Here is a 21,710-nt window from a genome sequence, read left to right as displayed (position 1 = left end):
GCATTGCTGTAACGCATTATACTCTCAGAGGTATACTGTAATATAGAAAATCAAGTAGTACTTCTTACATTTTTTTTCAGGTTTGATTCTCAGTGTTCCTGAACTTGTGTAGGTATTTACACATCAGTAAAATGAATGCAAAATTCCACTTCTTTTATAGGTCATTTTTTATATTTTATTTACATTAATTTCCCACTGGGGAAATTCATTGCATAAAAGAGAGCAACAGTCACTCAAAACTTTTATGTCAGCACACTGATTCTAAGCTTTTCCTTTGAGTCATTTTCTCTGAAAATTTTTGATATGATTCTCAATGGGTGCACAAGTTATGTTTTACCATTTAAGTGACATGTATGCTCTTGTATGTGTAGCATGAATATTGAGGACTATTGAGAACAAAGTTTGGCTTCTCTGAGTATTTATGCATGTCTCTTTGAAATAAGCATTTGATATATCTTTGTGCTGAAGTATGTTCACTACCTGAGTGTTCAGGGTGAATAAAGAAGTGATGTCAGGATGACCAGAAATAATACTTTAAAACCTAACTCCCAGTCACTATATGTAGTTGTATTGCGCTGCCTTCCACGATGTTGCAGTTTCAGTCAACTTCTGTCCATTCTGATATTTATAAAGCATGGATTTTCTGTGGTAGCCAGACCAACATACCAAGTAAAGGAATGGATTTATATAAGTCTGTAAGTCTAAAACATTCAAATGTTCTTTATTCTTACCAACAGAAAACAAGTGTTTCTACAGTGAAGAATGTTAATTAGGTAAAGACAACTTGATCCTGAAACTTAGTGAGTCAAGTTCTGGGACAAAGATTTGCTCTGAAAAACTAATATCAAGGTGCAATATTTTCCTCTCTGTGTCTTCAGGAGTCCTGGGTCCTTGACTTCTCATTAAAATTGCCACAGTAATATGATATTATAATACATTACAATATACTGTAATATAATGTTTGTTCCTGTTGGATCCTGGAGCAGCTATGTGTTCTGAACATATTAGGGAAGTTAGGATGTCTGAGGATTATTGGCATGTAGGTGGTCTATAGTGAAACTCTAACTAGCTTAACTGAAGTTAAATGCAATTTTTTGCAGTGATATACATCTTTTTCCTGTTCTCTCTTTTGTGGTTTAAAAGTCCTAACTCCTACTATCAAAATTAAGGTAAATCAGGATCAGTATTAAAAATACGGGAATAGTTCTTTATTTTACATAGAATAGAAGTAATACAAATTGTTTTCTTTTTCTATTATTATTTTTTTATGGGAATCCTTAAAAAACAACCAACAAACCAAATAAAAAAAAAGAACAACTCTCTGCAGCTTAAGGTAGATGCTTGCCTGACTTGGAACCTCTGCAGAGAAGCTCGTACGCACTTAGGTATCATTCTTGCATTGAAAACATCATCTGCGTTTGGCTGCCAGTGAACAGTCATCAAAAATTCAGAATTCAATTCATATCAGAAATATTGTTTTGGACTCATCCAATACTGTATAGGACTCATCCAAATTCATCGGCTCTGGAAAATATTGTTGTACATAAGGAGATCAACAGTTTATTTGCTACCCATTAAATGAAACAAAGGGAAAAAAAATCCTTCTTCTTTCTTTGCATATAGCAACTCTTAGCGTCAATGCTGCTCCTAAAACAAACAAAACAAACAAACAAACAAATAAGAGGAAATAAAGTAATTTGTTTTAAATCAGGAGTGTCTCCCTCTAGAAGGGATTAATGGTTAGGGAATATGAAAACTGTCACACCCGTTTTATTCCCTCCTCTTATTTTCCCTCTCTGCCATCCTGGTTAGTTCACCGTGCCTGATTTTAACAACAAAAGACACTAGTCAAAGAATGTACATGTACATGGTTTTAAAAGCTTTTGTTTGTGATACTTGGCAAATTGCAATATTTGGCTGTTCCCCAATTATTTGTACCACAATTGCCATTTCTTTTTCTGCCAGTGAATGTAATAGTCTTTTTGTAACCCCCTATCCCAAAAGTAAATTAAAAACAAGCTCAAAATAACAATGTGGGTTTTTAAGCATATATTTTTTTTAATTGTGGCTGCTCTCTTCCATCCAGAGAGAAGGAATAGAGAAGCCTAGAAACAACTTAAGATTCACATCCAAATCTTGGCTTCAGATAAATGGCTTTGTTGATGTTGAATTTGCCAAGATTTTAGGCGTAGGTCTTGCTGAAAGGAGGGGAAAAAAAAACAACTCTTTGTTACCAGAAATTAAATACTGAATGACATCATTAGGACTCAGCAAAATCTTGGGATACTGTGTAACACTGGCTTCCATTTCTTTCTTCTTTAGCTCTGTTCCTCTTCCTTCTTCTTTAACATTTCTTAAATAGGAACACGATATTTGATAGCTTCTGGTGGGAAGAAGGAGGGGTAAAGGGGAGGGTGGATACTACACACCTGTTGCTGTCACTGTATTTCCCAAACATCTTATACTGCAAGGTAGCGTTCAAGAGTGAAAGTCCTGACATGGCAAAGATTTATTCATGTTACAGGTCATCATGATTGAAGCAAATAGGACCTCTCAGGCTATTTCAGGTATAGGCCCCTTCCAGGCCTCTTCAGATAAAGACTTTGATTCTTTTGGAACATGCTGAGAGAAAGTGTTCCTCTGAAACTGTTTGCTTATTTTTGTTAATTTACTTTCCTTTCAAATACTCTATTGGGACTGAGGACATGGTGCTAGTTCAATATCAGTCTAAACTGAAAGTTATCCCATCGAACTGGAACAGTAAATGAGAGATTTAAAATCAGGTTGTGAAGTATTAGTCAACAAAATAATTTAGTTGTTTAGAAAATTAGAAGGGATTCACTCTATCTATCTATCTATCTATCTATCTATCTATCTATATATCTACCTTTAAAGAAGAAAATCCTAGGTTTGCACATGTGTTTCAGACAGATTTTACCCCGCTGTAGTAAGTGCAGATGAATGCTGAGTACTTAGGGGCTGGTATTACAACAGATGAAGAACATGCCACTGGCCTGATTTGTATGTCACTCAGGTACCAAGACTACACAGAAGATTGCATGACACGGGTCTGCAGGATTGGACTCAAAGTTCTTTAGTGCCAGATGCTGTGTCTGAGCTGCTTTCCAAAAAATAGTCTGGATCATCTGGTAACTTCTTTCGTACAATTTTATTTCAGAATAAGCGGATTTCATTTTCTCTTTTTAATTAAAAAGAAAACAATGAAAAACTGTATGACCATACTTGCAAGGCACATGCAGCCCTTGAGTTTTAATTCACTTTAGTTAGCCTAGGCTTTTTTTGCTTATTTTGCAAAATGATTAGTAGTGTCATTTTGTGACCCCATGTCATTTAGACGATACTGCTTGCACCTCTTGTGGGGTCAGAAGGCCTGACTGTGGCATATGATCAGGATGCTTGGTGGGCTCTGATCAGTCATTTGCTTTCTTGTAATGCAAGGGCCTGTTTAGTTTGACACTTGTGCTGCTGTCAGAGGCAATGAGGGTCAGCAGTTGTGGTGACAAATTGGTTTTGACAAGCTTAATGACCCCAACGAAGAAAAGTCTGCAGCCTTGATAGCAACTGCAAAATAATTGGTTAGCTCAGCCAAACAGGGAATCTGTTAAAATCCCAAATCCTCTCTGGCAGGCCAATTACACCATTCAGCGAAAGGGTGGAAGGTTGCCATTAGTTTCTATAGCTATACAAAAGCATCAACAGGCTGTATTTCAATCAAATTAATTTGATTTGGTGGGACATCAGGACACTGGAGGAAACAACTGAGCCTTTCAAGCAGTGTTCATACTATAAATTGAAGCAGAAAGCAAAGAGAAATCTTGGTAAGAGTCCCTTAAGCCCACATGGAGAATAGTGACTTGGAAAGTTTCAGGTAAGTATATGTATGTATATTGGATTGCTAAATGCAAAAGACTTATTCAGGTTTTCCTCAGGTTTTCAGACTGTAAGACAAAACAACAAAAGTCTAGGAATAAAGATGATGTGAGTAACAGAGTAACAGTTGTCATGCACTTAATGGAGAGTGTTTAATGTCTGTTAGTGTTCATAAAGGGAATATAATTACTGTAGGTTAGTCTTAACCTCACTTTCTCATAACATAATGTATATTGGTTTTGGAAACATAGCAGATGCTGTTAAGCAACAGAAAGTGAGTATTAGCAAAGGCAGCAATAGTGATTAGATATGTGACCTTCTTAAAAGCAAACACTAACTGAGGAAACAATGTGTAGCACCATCTTCTTACTGGTAATACCATCGTTAACATCATCCTCCTTTCTGGGCTCTGATTCCTATTATAATTAACTATAAAAAAAGATAAATAAGTCTGTTTCTGCAATTGTTCAGTTTTCTAGAGGAAATAAAACTTGCTAATCCACTACAGCAAGAACTTCCACTGAGCTTTCATTGGGTCAGTTCTGAAAGCTTGAAACTCAGGTGATCTTCAAAGATAAACCACTCTGGTTTGAATGCTTTATTGGTACATAGGATGCAAAGGGGAGAGCAAGAGACAGTTAGACATCACAGATGTTTTTCATGGTGCTGCTGGTGTGGCTGGAGTCACGATGTGCTGAGTCCAGCAAGCTCAGTCCTGACAAGATAACCCATTTGCTTTAGTTTCTTGATTTTACAGGTCTGTGAAACAGTGCCAGCTCCTCTTGCATATTTCCCTTCATCTACACAGTCTAGTAGAAAAGGTAATGTTACATGGAGTTAAACATTCCTGTATACAAAGCTATCAATAACAAATGCCTGTAAGATTTACAGACATACCTTGAAGTGCAGCAGTGACACCAGATCTGCTCACACTGTATTCAGACATCTGTCCAGTCAGATGCTGACCTCCTCAACAGTAGTGTAAACATAAAGTTATTTTGAAGGAGAAACTCCAGACAGATACAGTATAGCAGACCACCATTCTGCTATTTTCAACTGTTCATGTGGTGCACATCAACATGCACTTTTAGCATTACACTTGACTAGGAGGTGGGTATAAATCCAGGCTCAGTCTTCTGTTTCTGTTAGCTCTTGTAAGCTTCACCTGATGTTCATCTTTAATTATTCAGTTTGTTTTGTGATTATCTGTATTTTTATTTTCTGATTTTTGTCTTAATGACACAAAGCATTAAAATAGGAAAAAAAAAAAGTTTTTATTGTCAGTTATAAACAAGCATGATGTTTTTGGCCAGCACTGCAAAAATAGCTCTAATATCTCTTGTAGCTTCTTCAAGACATCATTTCACAGTGGGAAAAGGTTTACTTCAAGGACTATTGAATGCTGTAATGATTTACACTGGATGAGGTAAATGTACAGTTGCCAAGGGGAAATACATACTCAGAAGAATGCATTGTACACCAAGGAAAGGAGGAAAAAACCTTTTCATGCACTGGTGATATGTTCTGAGAACAGTTATTTACTGAGCCATCCATTATTTTGCTTTGATGAAATTCAAAGCTTCTTATCCTTTTCCTGAGAAAGCTGTACAGCTCATCCCCTACGTGCACGGCTGAACCTGCAGGTATTTTGTTTTTTGTTCTTGCTTGCTATATCCATGAGTAGCAATGTTAGTTACAGTCATTAATCTGTTATATCTTATCTAAAATGTCCTCCAAGTATTCCACAACCAGCTGTGGTGTCAAACATATTGCATAAATAAATAAATGTCTTGTAACTTACTCACTGAACATATATTTCACTTGAGGAATGGACTTACTTCCTTGACTTAATGCACCATGCCTAGCAATCTGCTTTTTCTTCCTTTTCCTCCTATTTTTTGTATCTTCTTCTGCCTCACTTTGAATGCTCTGGACTGACTTCTCTCATCCAAGCTTTATGTTTATTCCCAAAGTATACTGCTTCGGTAAGGTCTGTAAACCCTTCAAGGCTTCTCTCAAAAATTGTATCTGATGCTTGATAAGAACAAAATTCTTATATTCATCAAGACTTGTGAGCACTTCACTAAAACCCTATATTTATTACTTAATTCCTGTATTTAGTCTTTCTTACACATGATCACTTGGGGTTTATCCTAGCTGAAAACCCCAGTTGCATGGTGAGAACCACTCATGTAAGATGTGTAAGAGACTCATCTACTTACACATTCAAGAGAAAGAAACGCAATGCTAGATGCATTTGAGGATCTGTGCTGTAGAGCAATGAAACTGGTTTATTCCCAAATGACTTAGTAATTCTGTTTTTGCATCACTGCCATGTCACTTCTCTCTAGAGCCCCAGGAGAAGAACTGTGTCCAGCACACCTCTAAGTCATGCCTGGTATGAAATAAATGCATGCTTACTTTATTAAACTTTGTAGGTGTCTGGTATTTTAAAGGTTGTTTATAATATACATACATACAGCATGTTAGTGCTGTATGAATGACTTAACTTTATTGTAGAGATAGATAATAAAGATTGGTGAACACTACAATATCTTAATTAGCCTATTCCTCCACTTCTCCTCTATTATTTTTTTGTAGGGATGAGCACGTTTTTTTTGCCTCACCACAAGGAAAGTCTCCTGCATTAATCTCTCGGTGTCCCACCACAGACCTTTTGTCACAACAGTTGTTTGCTTAAGTTAGTTTTAAGGGACCAACATTTCCTGTGTGTGGTTTAAAAAAGTGCAGCTTTTCAAGAGGATCCACGTGAATTTTATGTTCCATTATCTTCTGCTTTTGGGAAATTGAACCCGCACAGTCCCTGTGGCTTGAGGAATAACAGTTAAACTGAGCTCTTTAGAAATAAAATAAAAAAGTAAAATAGAAATTATGCACCCCAACCACAGTTTTACAGCCAGAGAGTTTGTGCCAGCAGCTCTGCTGGGTGTTGTCCTGCTCTGTGCCTTGCTTGGTCCTTTGGATCATGTCCTGTGTGCTCAGCCTTTGCTCTTAACTCCTAATACTTTCTCTGGTACCTAGACACATATATTGATTTAGCCATGGTCCTGCCTGCCTCCACACCAAGGTCCAGCTCTAATATCTGTACTCACAGATTTTGGATGGCATTATCTCAGGCATTATCCCTGACTGGTGACACCCTGACTGCAATGTCTTCTATTTGGCCTGGCCACAGCCATGGCCCAACCCAGCCTCACAGCCCCACTCTGACCAGGGCTAGCCCTGCCTGCACTCACAGTATGATTTCTGGAGACACCAAATGTCTTCTGTCTGCTGTGAGAAATGTCTGTAAGAGATGGACCTTTCTTTAGCACATAAATTGAATTGTTGACAAAGAAGTAGCAACAAACTGAGTTCTTACGTCAGGATATGAGCTTCAGTGCCATTAAACAGGATCTCAGAAAGCTGTAGGCCCTAACCACCATCTGGAAGGCCATGCTGCTTCCTTATTGTCTTTTCGGATGTTAAGAGGGAGGAGGGACAGGAGGAACTGTTGCCTTCTTTTTCTTTCTTTTTGCATCTATTTCTATGTATTGGTTCATTTCACTTATTGACATTGTACTGAAAGGAGCAAAACAATTTCTTGAGTTTTCTCTTTTTCACTTTGATGGTATCACAGCAAAAATCTGTCACAAACTGACTTGGCACATAGAGGCAAGTTGATTTTTAATCATAAAAGGAAGATGTCTATTTCTGCTTTTAGCATTCTTTCTTCCTTCCTTCCTTCCTTCCTTCCTTCCTTCCTTCCTTCCTTCCTTCCTTCCTTCCTTCCTTCCTTCCTTCCTTCCTTCCTTCCTTCCTTCCTTCCTTCCTTCCTTTCTCTTTTCTTCTTTCTTTCTTTCTTTCTTTCTTTCTTTCTTTCTTTCTTTCTTTCTTTCTTTCTTTCTTTCTTTCTTTCTTTCTTTCTTTCTTTCTTTCTTTCTTTCTTTCTTTCTTTCTTTCTTTCTTTCTTTCTTTCTTTCTTTCTTTCTTTCTTTCTTTCTTTCCTTCCTTCCTTCCTTCCTTCCTTCCTTCCTTCCTTCTTCCTTCCTTCCTTCCTTCCTTCCTTCCTTCCTTCCTTCCTTCCTTCCTTCCTTCCTTCCTTTTCCTTCCTTTCTTTCTTTCTTTCTTTCTTTCTTTCTTTCTTTCTTTCTTTCTTTCTTTCTTTCTTTCTTTCTTTCTTTCTTTCTTTCTTTCTTTCTTTCTTTCTTTCTTTCTTTCTTTCTTTCTTTCTTTCTTTCTTTCTTTTTCTTTCTTTCTTTCTTTCTTTCCTTCCTTCCTTCCTTCCTTCCTTCCTTCCTTCCTTCCTTCCTTCCTTCCTTCCTTCCCTTCCTTCCTTCCTTCCTTCCTTCCTTCCTTCCTTCCTTCTTTCCTTCCTTCCTTCCTTCCTTCCTTCCTTCCTTCCTTCCTTCTTTCTTTCTTTCTTTCTCTCCTTCTCTCCTTCTCTCCTTCTCTCCTTCTCTCCTTCTCTCCTTCTCTCTTTCCATTTTGAATGCAAAACATAATCAATATATTTTCAGCACTTTCTACTGCAAAGAATCAATAAATCGTATCTAACACCGTATCTTTTCCAGCCTCTGGCCTTTTCTCTTTCATTGGTTTTCTCATCCCTAGCTAACTCATACTCATCATTCAGACCTGTTGGTCATTTTAGAAGTTATTTTCCCTCTGAGACCACACCACACTGCAGAACTGCATTACCAAGCACCTGAACTCTTGTTATCATCTTCTCACAGTTTCAGCTAATTCACTGAACATTCATATGTCCTGTCTCGCCCTTATGAATCTGGAGAGCTTGCTCACCAGGTGGGTTTCTGTAAGGTTTCCCAGCTCTATTTTTAACTCGCAGGCTTATACCATGTGGGAGTATTGTCTGAGTTGTCATGAATTTTGGGATTTAGTTCCAGATAGTCAAAAGCATGTTTTCAGCTGAACAAATCAAATGAAGCAAAAAGCTTCTTTCTGCCTTTATTCTTATTACACGTCCCAGCAGGATGGAAGATTAAAGAATGCATACTCCAGATTCAAAAAGAATTTCTAATTTATGTTTTCTCCCTTGTAAGATACAGGCCTTAATCCTTTCTTTAGAACTTTTTTTTTTTTTTTTTTTTTTTTTTTTTTAAACTAAACAAACAGGGCCTAATTGGAAAAAGCTGAGGGTGCTAAGCAGCCAAGAATAGAAAGCATTTATTGAGCTGAGAAGTACTTTTTGAATGTTACTGGAAATTTGCATATGGATTACTTCTGGGTTAGAAAAGAAACATCCTCTGTCTGTATGCTATTGTGACAAACTCCCAGTGATTACACTTTTGCCTTTTTTTTCCACAACTCTTTTCTGCTGTCTCCTTCTCTCAAACCATAAGGTGAATATTCTCTTTTGTTTTGCCAAGAGAGCTGAGTAAGTAGCTCTGCTCAGAAGAGGTGAAAGCGAGGATTTTACTGAGCTCCTCTTTAACTGTGGATAAATGGGGAAGAAGTAAACTTGTATTGCTTAATAATTCAAAATGCATCTAAATCTAAGTTTTCAGTTGCTTAATTTAATTATTACAGGTAATAATGTGCAGAGACAGGGTCCTGGTATGATATTTAGAATAAATCTGCATAAAATAAATAAATGCAATAAATCCTACTGTTAATGCCCTACAAGGTGCTGCAGAGCTGTTCAGCTAGCAATACTATGTCAAGGCACTATAATTACCATGGGATTGTGGCCTAAGGATTACAAAACTAATTCTTCATTCCTTGCATATCCCAAATTCCCACTGACTTGAGTGGATGTGATGCATATTAATGGAATGCAGAACTGGAACCTGATTATTATGACAGAACTGTTATATTATGGGCTGGCAGTGATACACACATGTTTAAGGTTAAGACAGTACGTTTACTTTATTTTAAGTTTCTTACATTTTGCTGAATAGAAATTTCAGGGATGTTTTCTGTTCTGTATTTTTTCAGTAACTATACAGATGCTAATCTGAACACTTCTTTATTGAACATCAATTAATCTGATTTACAACTTGTGTGTTTGTTTCTTATGCTTTCTCTGGGAGAAGAAACACTTAGCAAGGGATGTCCAATTTTGGTGTCAGTGAGAAATGTTTTTGTTGCCACTATTTCTGAGCTAATATTTTCAGTGAATACTTTATTTATTGGGAAATGCACTTAAGGGTCAGAAAACAATGAACAGATTCTTGTCAAAGTCAGAAAATTGTCTTATCTAAATGAGGAAAAAAGCAATGGGAAAAGTCTAAACATAATTTTAACAATTTCAGAATAAAACTTTTTTTTTTTTTCCAGTAGCATGCTTCTTTTGAAAATTGACAAAAATTAATTTTTATTTTTATTATTTTTTTAAATTCTTAAATGAACTTTTGGGGGATGGAGGAGCGTGTGGGCTGGATTTTAAATAGTAGCATGTATTCTGTATGCCTTGGACAACTCAAGTGGGTGTGATACAACCGTGTACAACTGTACAAGTTAACCTCTTAAAGAGTTAGAAAATCACTGAGAGGGTTGTTGCACGCTGGAACAGGCTCCCCAGGGATGTAGTCATGGCACCAAGGCTGTCGGAGTTTAAGAAGTGTTTGGACTGTGCTCAGTCATATGGTCTGAATTTTTGGGTAGACCTGTGTGGTGCCAAGAGTTGGACTCGATGATTCTTATGGGTCCCTTCCGACTCAGGATATTCTGATTCTATGATTCTATGAAAATGCTCAGTATTTACTGATTAATGTGAAGGTAATTTCTGTATGCTTTACGTGCCTTCATATATTTAGAAATATCAAAGGTAACATTCTTCCTTCCTTTTTTATCTACAATTGTTTGGATTAGAATTTCCTATTAAAATCACTCTGAGATGGCATTACTGAGGTGGAGAATGGCATAAAGAAACTTAAGTAGATACAACTAATACATGTGGTGTCTATTCCATAAACAGGTGGAAATTCAAAGTTAATGTTATACTGAGAGGATAGTCAAGTATGCTTATAGACAAGTATCCAAGTATAGCAGATATCCATAGCTATGAAGATGCTCAGACTATGTTCCTAAAGAATTCACTAAAAGGCAGTGCAAGATATGAAACTTTGGAATAATTTATATAAAAAAAGATTTCTCTTGGGATGACAACCCCTATTGTGTTTTGGTCAAAAATTCATATTTAGTATAAAAATGTATTATTGGCAGAGGTAAAGCAGTTCAGCTTAATTGAATTCTTTCAGTTCCACTGTATGATCATATCCTTCGCAGTGTATGTTTAACTTCAGCTCCTTTGTGTAGATTAGTAATATTTACCCTCTTTTTTGGCATTGATGTTGGAGGGATTCATTAATATTGTAACATTCAAAATGTTATTAAAAGCAAAATGCTAAGTTCCTTGAAAAAAAGAAGACTGTACCTTTTGTTTAATTAGATATCTGAGGTTACCATGCTGGAGTTGGGTACATTCTCAATTAAAAAAAAAAAAAAAAAAAAAAAAAAAAAAAACAGTTTTGGCAATATAATTTCTTCTGTTTTATGATTCAGCAATCAATCTTTTAGGATCCTTGTACCCATGAAAAACAGAAGTGAAATGACATGTTTTTACATACCTGTAATAAGAAATACTTTGATAGTATTTGTAGAACTGCTTGCATACTTGTTAGTTGGAAGCTTAAGTCACAACTTGAATGTTTAGCATGTTTATGGATAGGGTGAGATGGAGAAGAACTAAAAGAATAAATCCTATTCCTATTCCTATTCCTATATATGGCTGTTCCAGTTTGTTTGTTTTTTTTTTTGTTTTCTTTTGTTTTGTTTTGTTTTTCTATAGAAAATTGAATGAATCTAATGGGAATTTGGGCAGGGATTTGGGTGAGGAAGAACCATTGAGACTCACATTTCTTTTTCTACTTGAAGTATGGTTTCAGAGAATCCCTGATCTTCTATTTCCCCCCGCCCCCTTTTTTTCCCTAATATAACAGTGATAAAAAATTTGTCCTTTTTGAGATTCACAACAGCAAAATGCTCCTATACAAAACCACATTCCCAGTTAGAATGTGATTTACAGTCCCCTGACTTCATGTCTGAAAACCTATTGTCTCTGTTCATAATATACCTTTGGCATGAGATCTTAATGAGCTTAGAACTACAAAGATGAGATGTATCTGCATGTTTGACTTCGTATTGGAGAGGAAAATAGTGTTGCAGCATATAATTTATATACATTTTCTATTTTTATAAATTGTGTAACATATACATAATTATTGGTTTGTTTGTTTGTTTGTTGTTCCTTGATGAAAGGATATTTAGTTCTTCTGAGTTTACCAGCTACAATAAATGATCAGCTTTAGGTGACTTCTCTGGGGTTCAGCAAGTAGAGCAAGTAGAGTTTAATAGCCACTTTAACAGTGAACAATTTTAGTGTTGTGTAGACTTTTAGTAGAGAAAGCTGCATGAATTGTAATGTTGACCTCAGTTCTTAGACTATCAAAGAAAATCTTTTAGAAAAGAAAGGGAAGAAGAGAAAGAAAATAGAAAGACCAGAAAAGAACAGGATCACTGTCTTCAAAAAGGAAGCAATGGAAGAACTTCCATATTGTTCATTCTTCCTGTAATGGTTTCTGTTCCATATAATTTTTGAATCAGTACCAGCTGATGTGTTCATTAATAGTTTCTTTTGAAGGGACTTGTCATAGTATGTACCTTCCCTATAGCACCAGAAATAACTTCCAAGGCTGAAATGTCCATGCTTACTAACGAAACTAATAAAAAAAAAAAAAAAAAAAAAAAAAAAAGGACATTTCCATGGTGAGTGAGTCTCTGCCACCTTTATTTCAGGATTTCAGGGAACAAATAATATTCAAGGTATTATGCTTAATTTCAGCTGAGGTATTTGTATCTAATCATGGCATTACCTAGAAAGCGAGAGGAGTGTGGTGAAGATCTTGAGGATGTGGAAACTGAAAATCTCCGGTCTTGAAATGAAAGAGAAATATGAGCATGCTACAGTTATCAAAAACATATAAATGAAAAGACTAATCTGTAAAGAGAGCTCTCATGAGAAGGGAGTATTTTGGGTAGGGACAGTCCCCTACCTGTTTTCCTCTTTGACCTTTACTGCAGTTTGTTGGCATCCTTAATCCACTTTTCTACTTGTCCCATCAGAACTGACACCACAATGTTCTTCGCAAATAGTAATCTCCTCAAAAAAAGTTTTAAGTTGATTTTTATTGTTAAGCTTAAGTAATACATCTACATATGGAAATGCTCAGCAAAATGTGGACAATGTGACAGATATAGTAAGATTTTGTTCAGAGGGAATGCAAGATACTAGCCTTTTTTGTGTATCTGACAAACAAAAATAGCCTTTTTTGTGTATCTGACAAACAAAAAAGGTAATCAAATTCACTCTTCTGTATATTAACTTTTTCATCTGCATTAATATCTTTTTTTCTATTGATTTCATTGCATTTCTTACTTATAACAGCAATATATAGATCTTCTTGCTTTTAATATACAGAAGTAATATACAGAAGAAGAAAGATGTGTTAGAAAAATGAAATCAGATGAGAATAGAGTGTATTAATCTTCTGTCTAAACACACACACACATACACACACACACACACAAAATTAAAAAAAATGTGCTCCTTAGACAAAAGCCCTTACAATATGAGAAATATACAATATAAAAACTTTCTTGTAAATCTGTTAAATGTAATAAGCTTCTCAGCTTAAAGTAGGAAGTGCAAAGAAGATAAATATATATATATATATATATATATATATATATATACTTCAGGTTTTTTCATAGACCATAATTTTGTTTTGTTTTGTTTTCTTTTATCCTTATGTCATGCAGGATCTTAAAATTTTAATGGAATTTGCCTGATGGAAACTACCTGTAGTGAAGATACATAGTGAAGGAGGGAACCTTTTTTTTTTCTTTAGGGGAAAAAAAGAGTAATTACATACCGACTTCAACAGGCTTTGGAACAAGTTCTTATTGAATGGTTGCGTAAACAAGCATCTACTATAATCTATGCAATTTATATAAACATAGTCTGTCATTATTTACTGTAACAAAGAATTCCAAGATATTGTATCATTTCATAAGCTTAATTGTAAAAGAAGAAAAAATTTCCAGCCTTTGCATTGCCTGAGGAAAGTACAGCTTTATATAAGCATTGTACATATGCCAAAGCATTCAATCACCATGTCACAAAATGTACTCCATTAAGACAGAAATGGTTGCAGTATAATGAATTGCTGCTCTGGATTCTACATTTTTCCCCATTTAAACACTTTAAGGGTTAAAAGCACAGCACTCATTTCACATGAAATGAACCTGGGCTTTTAAATCTCAGCTGCGGCATGCAGCGTCCTTGTTGGTGACCACCTGATGTCAGCAGTTTGAATGATGTCTGACACTAATTATGTGTCGTTCACAAGATTGCCAGGCAGGAGAGTCTGTGTGAACAAAAAGCTATTTAAAAGGTTTTTATATGAGGTCTTACTCTCAATTTTTTAAAAGCCCTCACATCTCTTGTAAAGCAGCACCCTACTAATGCTGTTGAGGAAGGGAAATGCCATTTAAAAGACTATTAATAATGTTTGAAATGCATCATTCTTGTTTGGAAACCATGTAAAGAACAGCTTTTACATCTCGTTTTATAATAAATGTGAAGCTGGAGAAAGATGTTTTGTCCTTGTCAGACTACCTGCCTTGGTGCAGACACAGAACCTACCTGATCATTATATCAGACTATTCAAAATTAATTGACATAAACACAAACATAAGATAGACATAAAACATTAGTAAATTATTAATTTGTTATTTATCTACTAATAAATCTTTTAAAATTGCTACCAGATTATTGAGCAATTGAAGGATTTGTTTGAGGTCTTATGTATGTGATACTCTAGATTTATGTTTTCCTCTGTGGTTTTCAGGTATACTATTCTCTCCATTTGCATATATGCATTCCTATGTGACGGCATTCAGGAATGGCTTATACTTTCTCTCAAATCACTTTCTCTGAAGATTAGGATTTTAAAATGTTATTTGCCATGGATATAGTCAGTTTATTAATATTACTATATCAAGCAAGTCAAGCAGCTATTAAAATCAATCTCAGACACTTGCTGTTGGAAATAGGATCCCATCAAAGTCCAACCAGCATAGCTGTATAAGGCTGAGGCAACATTTTGTACTCTCCTCAAGCAAGCAGTCTTACACCAGTTTGGATCTTTTAGCACATGTTTTCTCACTCTGTTCCCGAAGTCTCAGCAGCCAGAAGCAGCAGCAGCCTGGAGTCCTTCACATTAGTAGAGTCCCATTTGTTTCATTTTTTTCTTCTGTATCCATCAATACTGGGAGGGAGCAACTGTTGTCAAGTTGTTACTTCTGCAGTCTGGAATGGGACAAGGAAAATGTAGAAAACTATTGAAATGACCTGATGGACTTTGCTGAATGATTGCAGTATAAAACTGTGAACTGTAAAACAGACAAATACAAACCAACACAAGCAGGAACAAAGAATTCTAGCTTATATTTAAAAGATGAAAAATTCTGCCTAGCAAAAAATGCATCTGAGAGGGAATTTAGTATTACCAAATGTGATCCTCTGTAGAATGCTGTGACTTAAACAAGGCTAACACAGTCCTTGACTGAGTAAAAAAGGGGGTTGGTTTAGAAAAGTAATCTTACCTGAATGACTAGTGCTGGAAAAAGTACTACTACTGAAATATTGATCCTGTATTTCATATCCATGGTTACTGCAGAAATAGTCAGAAAGGGACTACAGAAACAGAGTTTTTAAAGAAGATGTGTCTATGTGGTCATGTGCAATTAGTCATGGATTAATGTAGGTTATCCGTGGGATAGCTGGCAAAGCAAGAGTTACATCTGATCTGAACTGTACCCCTGTGAAACTGCTGGTTTTCCTGCTTGTGTGAAATGGTAGTAATAAACAAGGCCCTGTCTCGCTGTTATTATGCTCTGTGTCCTTGAACCGGAAGTAGTATCCATTGTGCTTACTGACAAGCAATGTGGAAGGCAGAGATCTTGATTCTTTAGCTACTTTTCCATGGCAAGAATGTTTGCTAGGATGAAGCTTCTTATCTTGTTGACCTTGTAAAATCAGAAACTAATTTATTCTCTCTGATATGTATCATAGTTTCTAGGCGCATTTTTTCCTTCTCATTTTGCAGCATCAGTTGACCATAGCTGAATAGGTGATTAAGCTGAACCAATTACTATTCTGCAACAATACAAGAATGTATTTGAAATGTCTGATAAGCACATCCTGGCTGTGGACTTAGGGTTGGATTGATTTCTATCAAGTAAGTTTGGCAGAGATTGGGGCAGTTCTTTACCTTTTATCAAGCATAACTCACAAATGAACTTCTGAGATCATTTGGGCATATCGCATCCAATGGTTTCCTATATCACAGTTCTTGGAGGACCTCAGGCTCATCTGCTACTTACATGAGGCACGCATTCTGTTTTATTGAAGAAAAAATGAGGCACCTAGATTTGTTATTTAGACACTGTGTAGGCATCATTTGTTGCAATGGAAGGGTTATAGGAAAGTTGAAAGATAGCTAAGTCAAATTTAAAAAGAAAAAACAAAACACCCATTTTCCTGTAAATCCAAGGAGAGAAGGCATGTTGGAAACTTCTGATTAAGTGAAATCATTTTAATATACCATAAATATTTCCCCATAGGTGGCAATAAACTAGGGAAATGGTTACCTTTCACACTTACAAAGTAAAAGAATGATATCCCAATGCAGTGATGCTGAAGAGGATTACTTTGTATAACTGATTCAAAGAAAAAAAAGCCATTAAGAGTCTACATGTGAGCGTATCAGAATAGGACACTATTATTTTGTATTATATGGGATGAAACAACACAGTAAAATCAAATTGTGCTCTGGTGTCCATATTTCTTAAAGAATTATTTCAGTGGAAGTCTGACAAAGTATTGTTTAACATGAGAGAACAAATAATTTTGATATGTGTAAATTATTTGGGAGAACATTAAAGGACTTGATAACATTCAGAAAATGCCTGGAACTGGAAGTTATCTTACACATTACTAATCAAATGTATACAGCAGAAAAAGACAAAAGAAATTACAATGTTTAGATACTGAAGCAAAATGAATTCGAATAGGAAGAACTGAAGATTTTTAAGAACAGCTAATATTAGGGAGAGTTAGATAAGAAAATGCCTGAATGCTTGTCACTGACTTTTTAAATAAAGACCAGGTACTTTTCTGTGAATGGATCAGATCTCAGATAGAAGTTATTTTCCAGAGCAAGGTCTTAAGTCTGTGTTACAGTTCCAACCAACTCAGGCAATCAGAACAGCTTCTTTTTCAGTTAAAACTTATGAATCTCTTAAATATTTGGTCACTGAATATCTATGGCAAGCATTAAAGTATTCAGACAAGGGAATCCATGCAGGAACTTAGTGTTTCTACAGTATAAAAGTCTAAATGTATTTCAAAATGAAGTCTGCTGTGGCATTCAGGACAGGGCTCAGAAGTGAATGATGCATCCAGCAAGTCTTCACATGCTGTGTCAATTATTTTCTAGAAACCTATGTCATAGTATTATAATTTTATGGAAATGTTGCCCAGTACACTTAACGCCATTTATGTGTGTACAAACATACGCAGAACACTCTGGAGAGCACGAGTGTTTAAAAGTCATAGTCAGTAGTGCTTTTGCTTTTACTGACATGCTTTACCTTTCACTGTAAATATACTGTTTCCTGCTTTTGGCAATTAGCCTTATAAAAAGATAAAATAAATATGGATATGGAGACTCTAATAATATGCTTTAAAAAGAACTCCCAAGTTTAGGAAGTAAGGAGTAGTAATTTTCTTTATGAGTGAGCTATTGATTTCAATTTACACACAACAGTAAAAATAAAAACTCAGTAACTGTGATTTCTGTATTGCAGATTAGGAAAATATTACACAATTAATTCCACATAATAATTTTTAAAAGGAGGTTTAATCAGGTTTACTAAGAGTGCTAAACAGCCTCAGAATGCCAAATGCATGGCAAGTACTTCAGTGACTAATTGTAGTGGAGGTACATAACACATTCCTGTAATCCTTTTCTTGTACCAAGATAAGAAATGAGAAACTATGAAAGGTTCCATTTCAAAATGCATCAACCCTCCTACCATAGTTTTTTTGCCCAGTTTGTAATCATGTCTTCTGTGGAAAACTTTTATCAAAATCAAGAGAAGAGTGGGACTTGATAGGTAGGGTTGATGGTAGGACTTGAGCTTGAAGATCTTTTCCAACCCAGATGATGATTCTATGATTCTAGGAATAATAGAATTGTTGTTCAAAATCATAGAATAATAGAATATGTTTGTTAAAAGAGTGCTGCTTCATTCCTTTTATCTTTAGGCATCAGACATTCCTAAGGCCTCAAACAGCTTGATTTTTAGAGTTAGAATTCATTAACTGTTGTGTAAAGACAGTCTTTCTACAGGCTTCTAGTTTCTACTTCTTTATGGGATGACCTTTTCCCAATATGTAGCCTTGTGAATATAATGCACAGAATTTTAGGGCTGTAGAGGGATGAGAACTTCAGAGTATCAGACTATCTTCTCTACTTCCAAGTTATGAAGTATTCCAAGCAATGAAGTATTCCTTAGAAATTATTTTTTTTCTTATTTTTTTTTTTAATCTGTAAGATAATATTTCCAACTTCCGGAGAGTTAAATACTTTTGCCCATTTAAATTCAATGCTGCTTTACAATCATAAACAATTATTTGCATATATGTTTAATTTTGTTCATGTGCTTGAAGATTCAAAGTTCTATAAATTGTGAAAAAGCAGAGGGCCTGCTTTTAGAACTTTTTCAATGTGATGACTTTTACCCTATGAAACAGAAAGTCCCTTGAGATACTACATTTGATTTCATATTTGGTACGGTCTAAATACTGTAATTAGAATAGAAGGTTTTTAAATTTAATAAAAAATAATGACTTGTCCATATAAAATGTCTGTGAAGATCATCAGTAAATTTTATTGTTATTTTAAAGTAGCTGTATTTGAATTATTTTCCTTTTCAAAGGCTGTTTGTTCATATCAGTCTTTTAGCTCTCATGTTTTGAATGCTTTCTCAACTCTTTACTTTTTCCTATGAAAACATGGTGCTGTTATCTAGGCAATTGGTAGAGATTGCTATGTATTTTTGTTGTTGTTGTTGTTGATCATGATTTGTCTTCTAATATTTTCCTCAAAGTAAAAGCATTTTTAATATCCTGTGGTTTTTTTGTTCGTTTTGTTTTTACTTTGTTTTTACTTTTTTTTTTTTTTTGGGGGGGAGGGGGGTATTACGGGTTGCTAACTAAGGCTTGCTAATTATGATCAGAATTATGTCAGTGTTCCTACTTGTGTTTTTTTAAACATACAAACACTAAATAAAACATAATAAAATGTGTATGTTTTACTCTAGTGTCAGTAGAAAATGGCCCATTTCTTTTTTTTTGTGTTAGAGAATAGATAAACTTTGACATTACTTAAAGTTAATGCATTACTGCTCTTGCAAGCAAACAAGAATTGTAAATGATCATGTTATACAGCAGGTGTTTTAGATGTAGCTTCTCAGTAGAATGTGCAGAGCTCAAAGCTAAAGAAATTAATTGAAAAATAATTAAAGAAATTAATTAAGTTTATGTTTCTAACAGTTATAAACATTCATGTCTAACTGAAATCAAATGTACATGAAAATCCTAATGTCAAATAGAATGGAAGTTTTTTACATTCCTCTAGGATAAAGTATAACATGGAAGCAGGACAGATGACAGATGAAGAAATAGTTTTCCACTTACATAAACTTAGGTTTCTTTGCAGGTGCAGTACTTGGTTAGGTACAGAACTACTGTGCCACATGATTCTTGGTTACCTATAGAGATAAGATCCTCTTTTGCTGGGCTGTAAGGATGAGCCCCTTATTTTTAGTAATGCATACAAATGTATCGGAAAGGTAAAGAAGTGTTTCAAAAAGCATTATATTATCACCGGGGCCAATGATTTGTAATCAAGCAAATAGCTTAATTACACAGGGATTTTCATGTTCTTTTTTGACTTCTTTCAACGCCATATGCAAGGTAGAGCAGACTGATGTTTCCCTGTGTGGGTTTTGTTGTTCATGCATAGGTTGGGTTGGTACTAAGAGATGCACTTGTTCAGCTCAGCTCTTAACATCCAGAGCTGTGATGAGGCTGGCTAGCACAGGACACAGTGACTGTTTTGCTTCCTGTCTGTTATTGGGAAAACCAACATGGGCTCTTTTCCTCCGGAGAGGCTGGGTGGTGCTGAGCTCTGAGCTGAGTAGTCTCTCTGGGTCTCATTGTTGCCTCTGAAAAATGACCGTGTAATGTTGTGTCCTAATTAAGACAAACACAACACAAACACTCTTATGGTCTAAGTGTCTCAAACAATTCCAGGCTTTCCTCAGCTCCAGAGGCATCTGGCCATTGCAGGCTGGAGTGTCCTGCAAGTCCAATTGCCATTCTGCTCAGTGTTTGCTGTTGCAGTTTATTGTGTGTGTCTTCTTTTACAATCATTTCTTTTTCTTTTCTAGTTTGAGGGCTGCAAGAAGGCCTTTTCCAGACTAGAAAACCTCAAGATTCACTTAAGGAGCCATACAGGTGAAAAGCCGTATCTTTGTCAGCACCCTGGCTGCCAGAAAGCATTCAGCAACTCCAGTGACCGCGCCAAGCACCAGAGGACACACCTAGATACTGTAAGGAAATAGAGGTCCCATTGCAGTCCCCTGTTCATTAGATTGTGTGCTCCTTTCCACCAGGTTGGTGGCAACAGGTAGCCTGTAACATCACTGATTGGAAGGAGAAGGGTCTTCTAGGGCTGTTCAGGGACTATTCGATTAAAAGGCCACAGCTTCATGGGCTCCACTGCAGGTAGAATAACTTCCTCCCACTCAGGTGTTATTTAGGGAACCTGAAGTCAGCATGCAAAGATTTAGAAGCCAGCTGGGATAATGACTGCTATTATATGACAAAAATCAGTAGAATGGCTGGAGCAAGTACTAGAAAGACATGCCAACAAATTTTTACTTATGAATTTGACTCAGTATTGAGATTTGTTTAATGAAAGCTTTGTTTCACAACAAAAGAAGTTCAGGTTTCATTAGAGACAAACAGTTTCCAAAGGGCAGAAGACCAGAAGGAGAAAAAGAACACTGCCATTCGAATTAAATGGCTGTCAAAAAACTTAAAAGATCCTTTTCAGATAATTGGTAGTATATTTGGTACACTACATTTATACGCTTTTTTTTCAGAAATGCTTTGTTAATCGTAAATGCCTGAATTGTGAAATAGCCAATTTTAGCAGAGTTGGACCTGGTGTTCATTTAATACTCTTTATTGTGAATCTTCAGGTCTTCAGAGAAGACAGGTAGGTTAGAACAGGCAGAAAGAGATAGTTTCTGAAATTTGTATTTATTTGGTGAATTACTTTGGTTCTTTGGTCTTGTCTTTTTAAGTTCTAAAAGTATTACAGGACTGGTATTTCTCTAAACTGATGTGCTATTAGAAAATATGAGCTGGAAGTGTTTGTTTTATACTTCAGATTAAAATGTGTATTTTTGTGTGAAATATTTTTGATACTTTAGTATTCAGTGTTTGCACTGGTTTTTGCTTGCTCTCATCATAATGTAGAAAACTAACACTTTTTCTTTTTTTCTAAAGCAGATTCTTCTATAATTCTAAATTGTCTATCTGGGCCTTTACTGCAATTTCTTTACCTGATTCACTAAAGAATGTAATTTCTGATTAA

The 21,710-nt window shown here is 35.6% G+C and overlaps 1 protein-coding gene across 9 annotated transcripts in view; it reads left to right on the top strand.

The window, feature by feature from the left end:
- GLIS3 (GLIS family zinc finger 3) overlaps positions 1–21,710 on the top strand; it is a 185,454-nt gene that overhangs the window by 107,435 nt on the left and 56,309 nt on the right. For all 9 annotated transcript variants that reach the window (XM_038170687.2, XM_072031661.1, XM_072031662.1 and 6 more), the window contains one exon: positions 20,497–20,658. In XM_038170687.2, coding sequence (XP_038026615.1) covers positions 20,497–20,658 — 162 coding nt within the window. The remainder of the gene's footprint in view (positions 1–20,496; positions 20,659–21,710) is intronic.

This window comes from Anas platyrhynchos, chromosome Z (assembly GCF_047663525.1).
Source record: "Anas platyrhynchos isolate ZD024472 breed Pekin duck chromosome Z, IASCAAS_PekinDuck_T2T, whole genome shotgun sequence".
NCBI lineage: Eukaryota > Metazoa > Chordata > Aves > Anseriformes > Anatidae > Anas > Anas platyrhynchos.
Note: the sequence above shows the minus strand (reverse complement) of the source record. Positions and strands in the feature narration are given on the sequence as shown.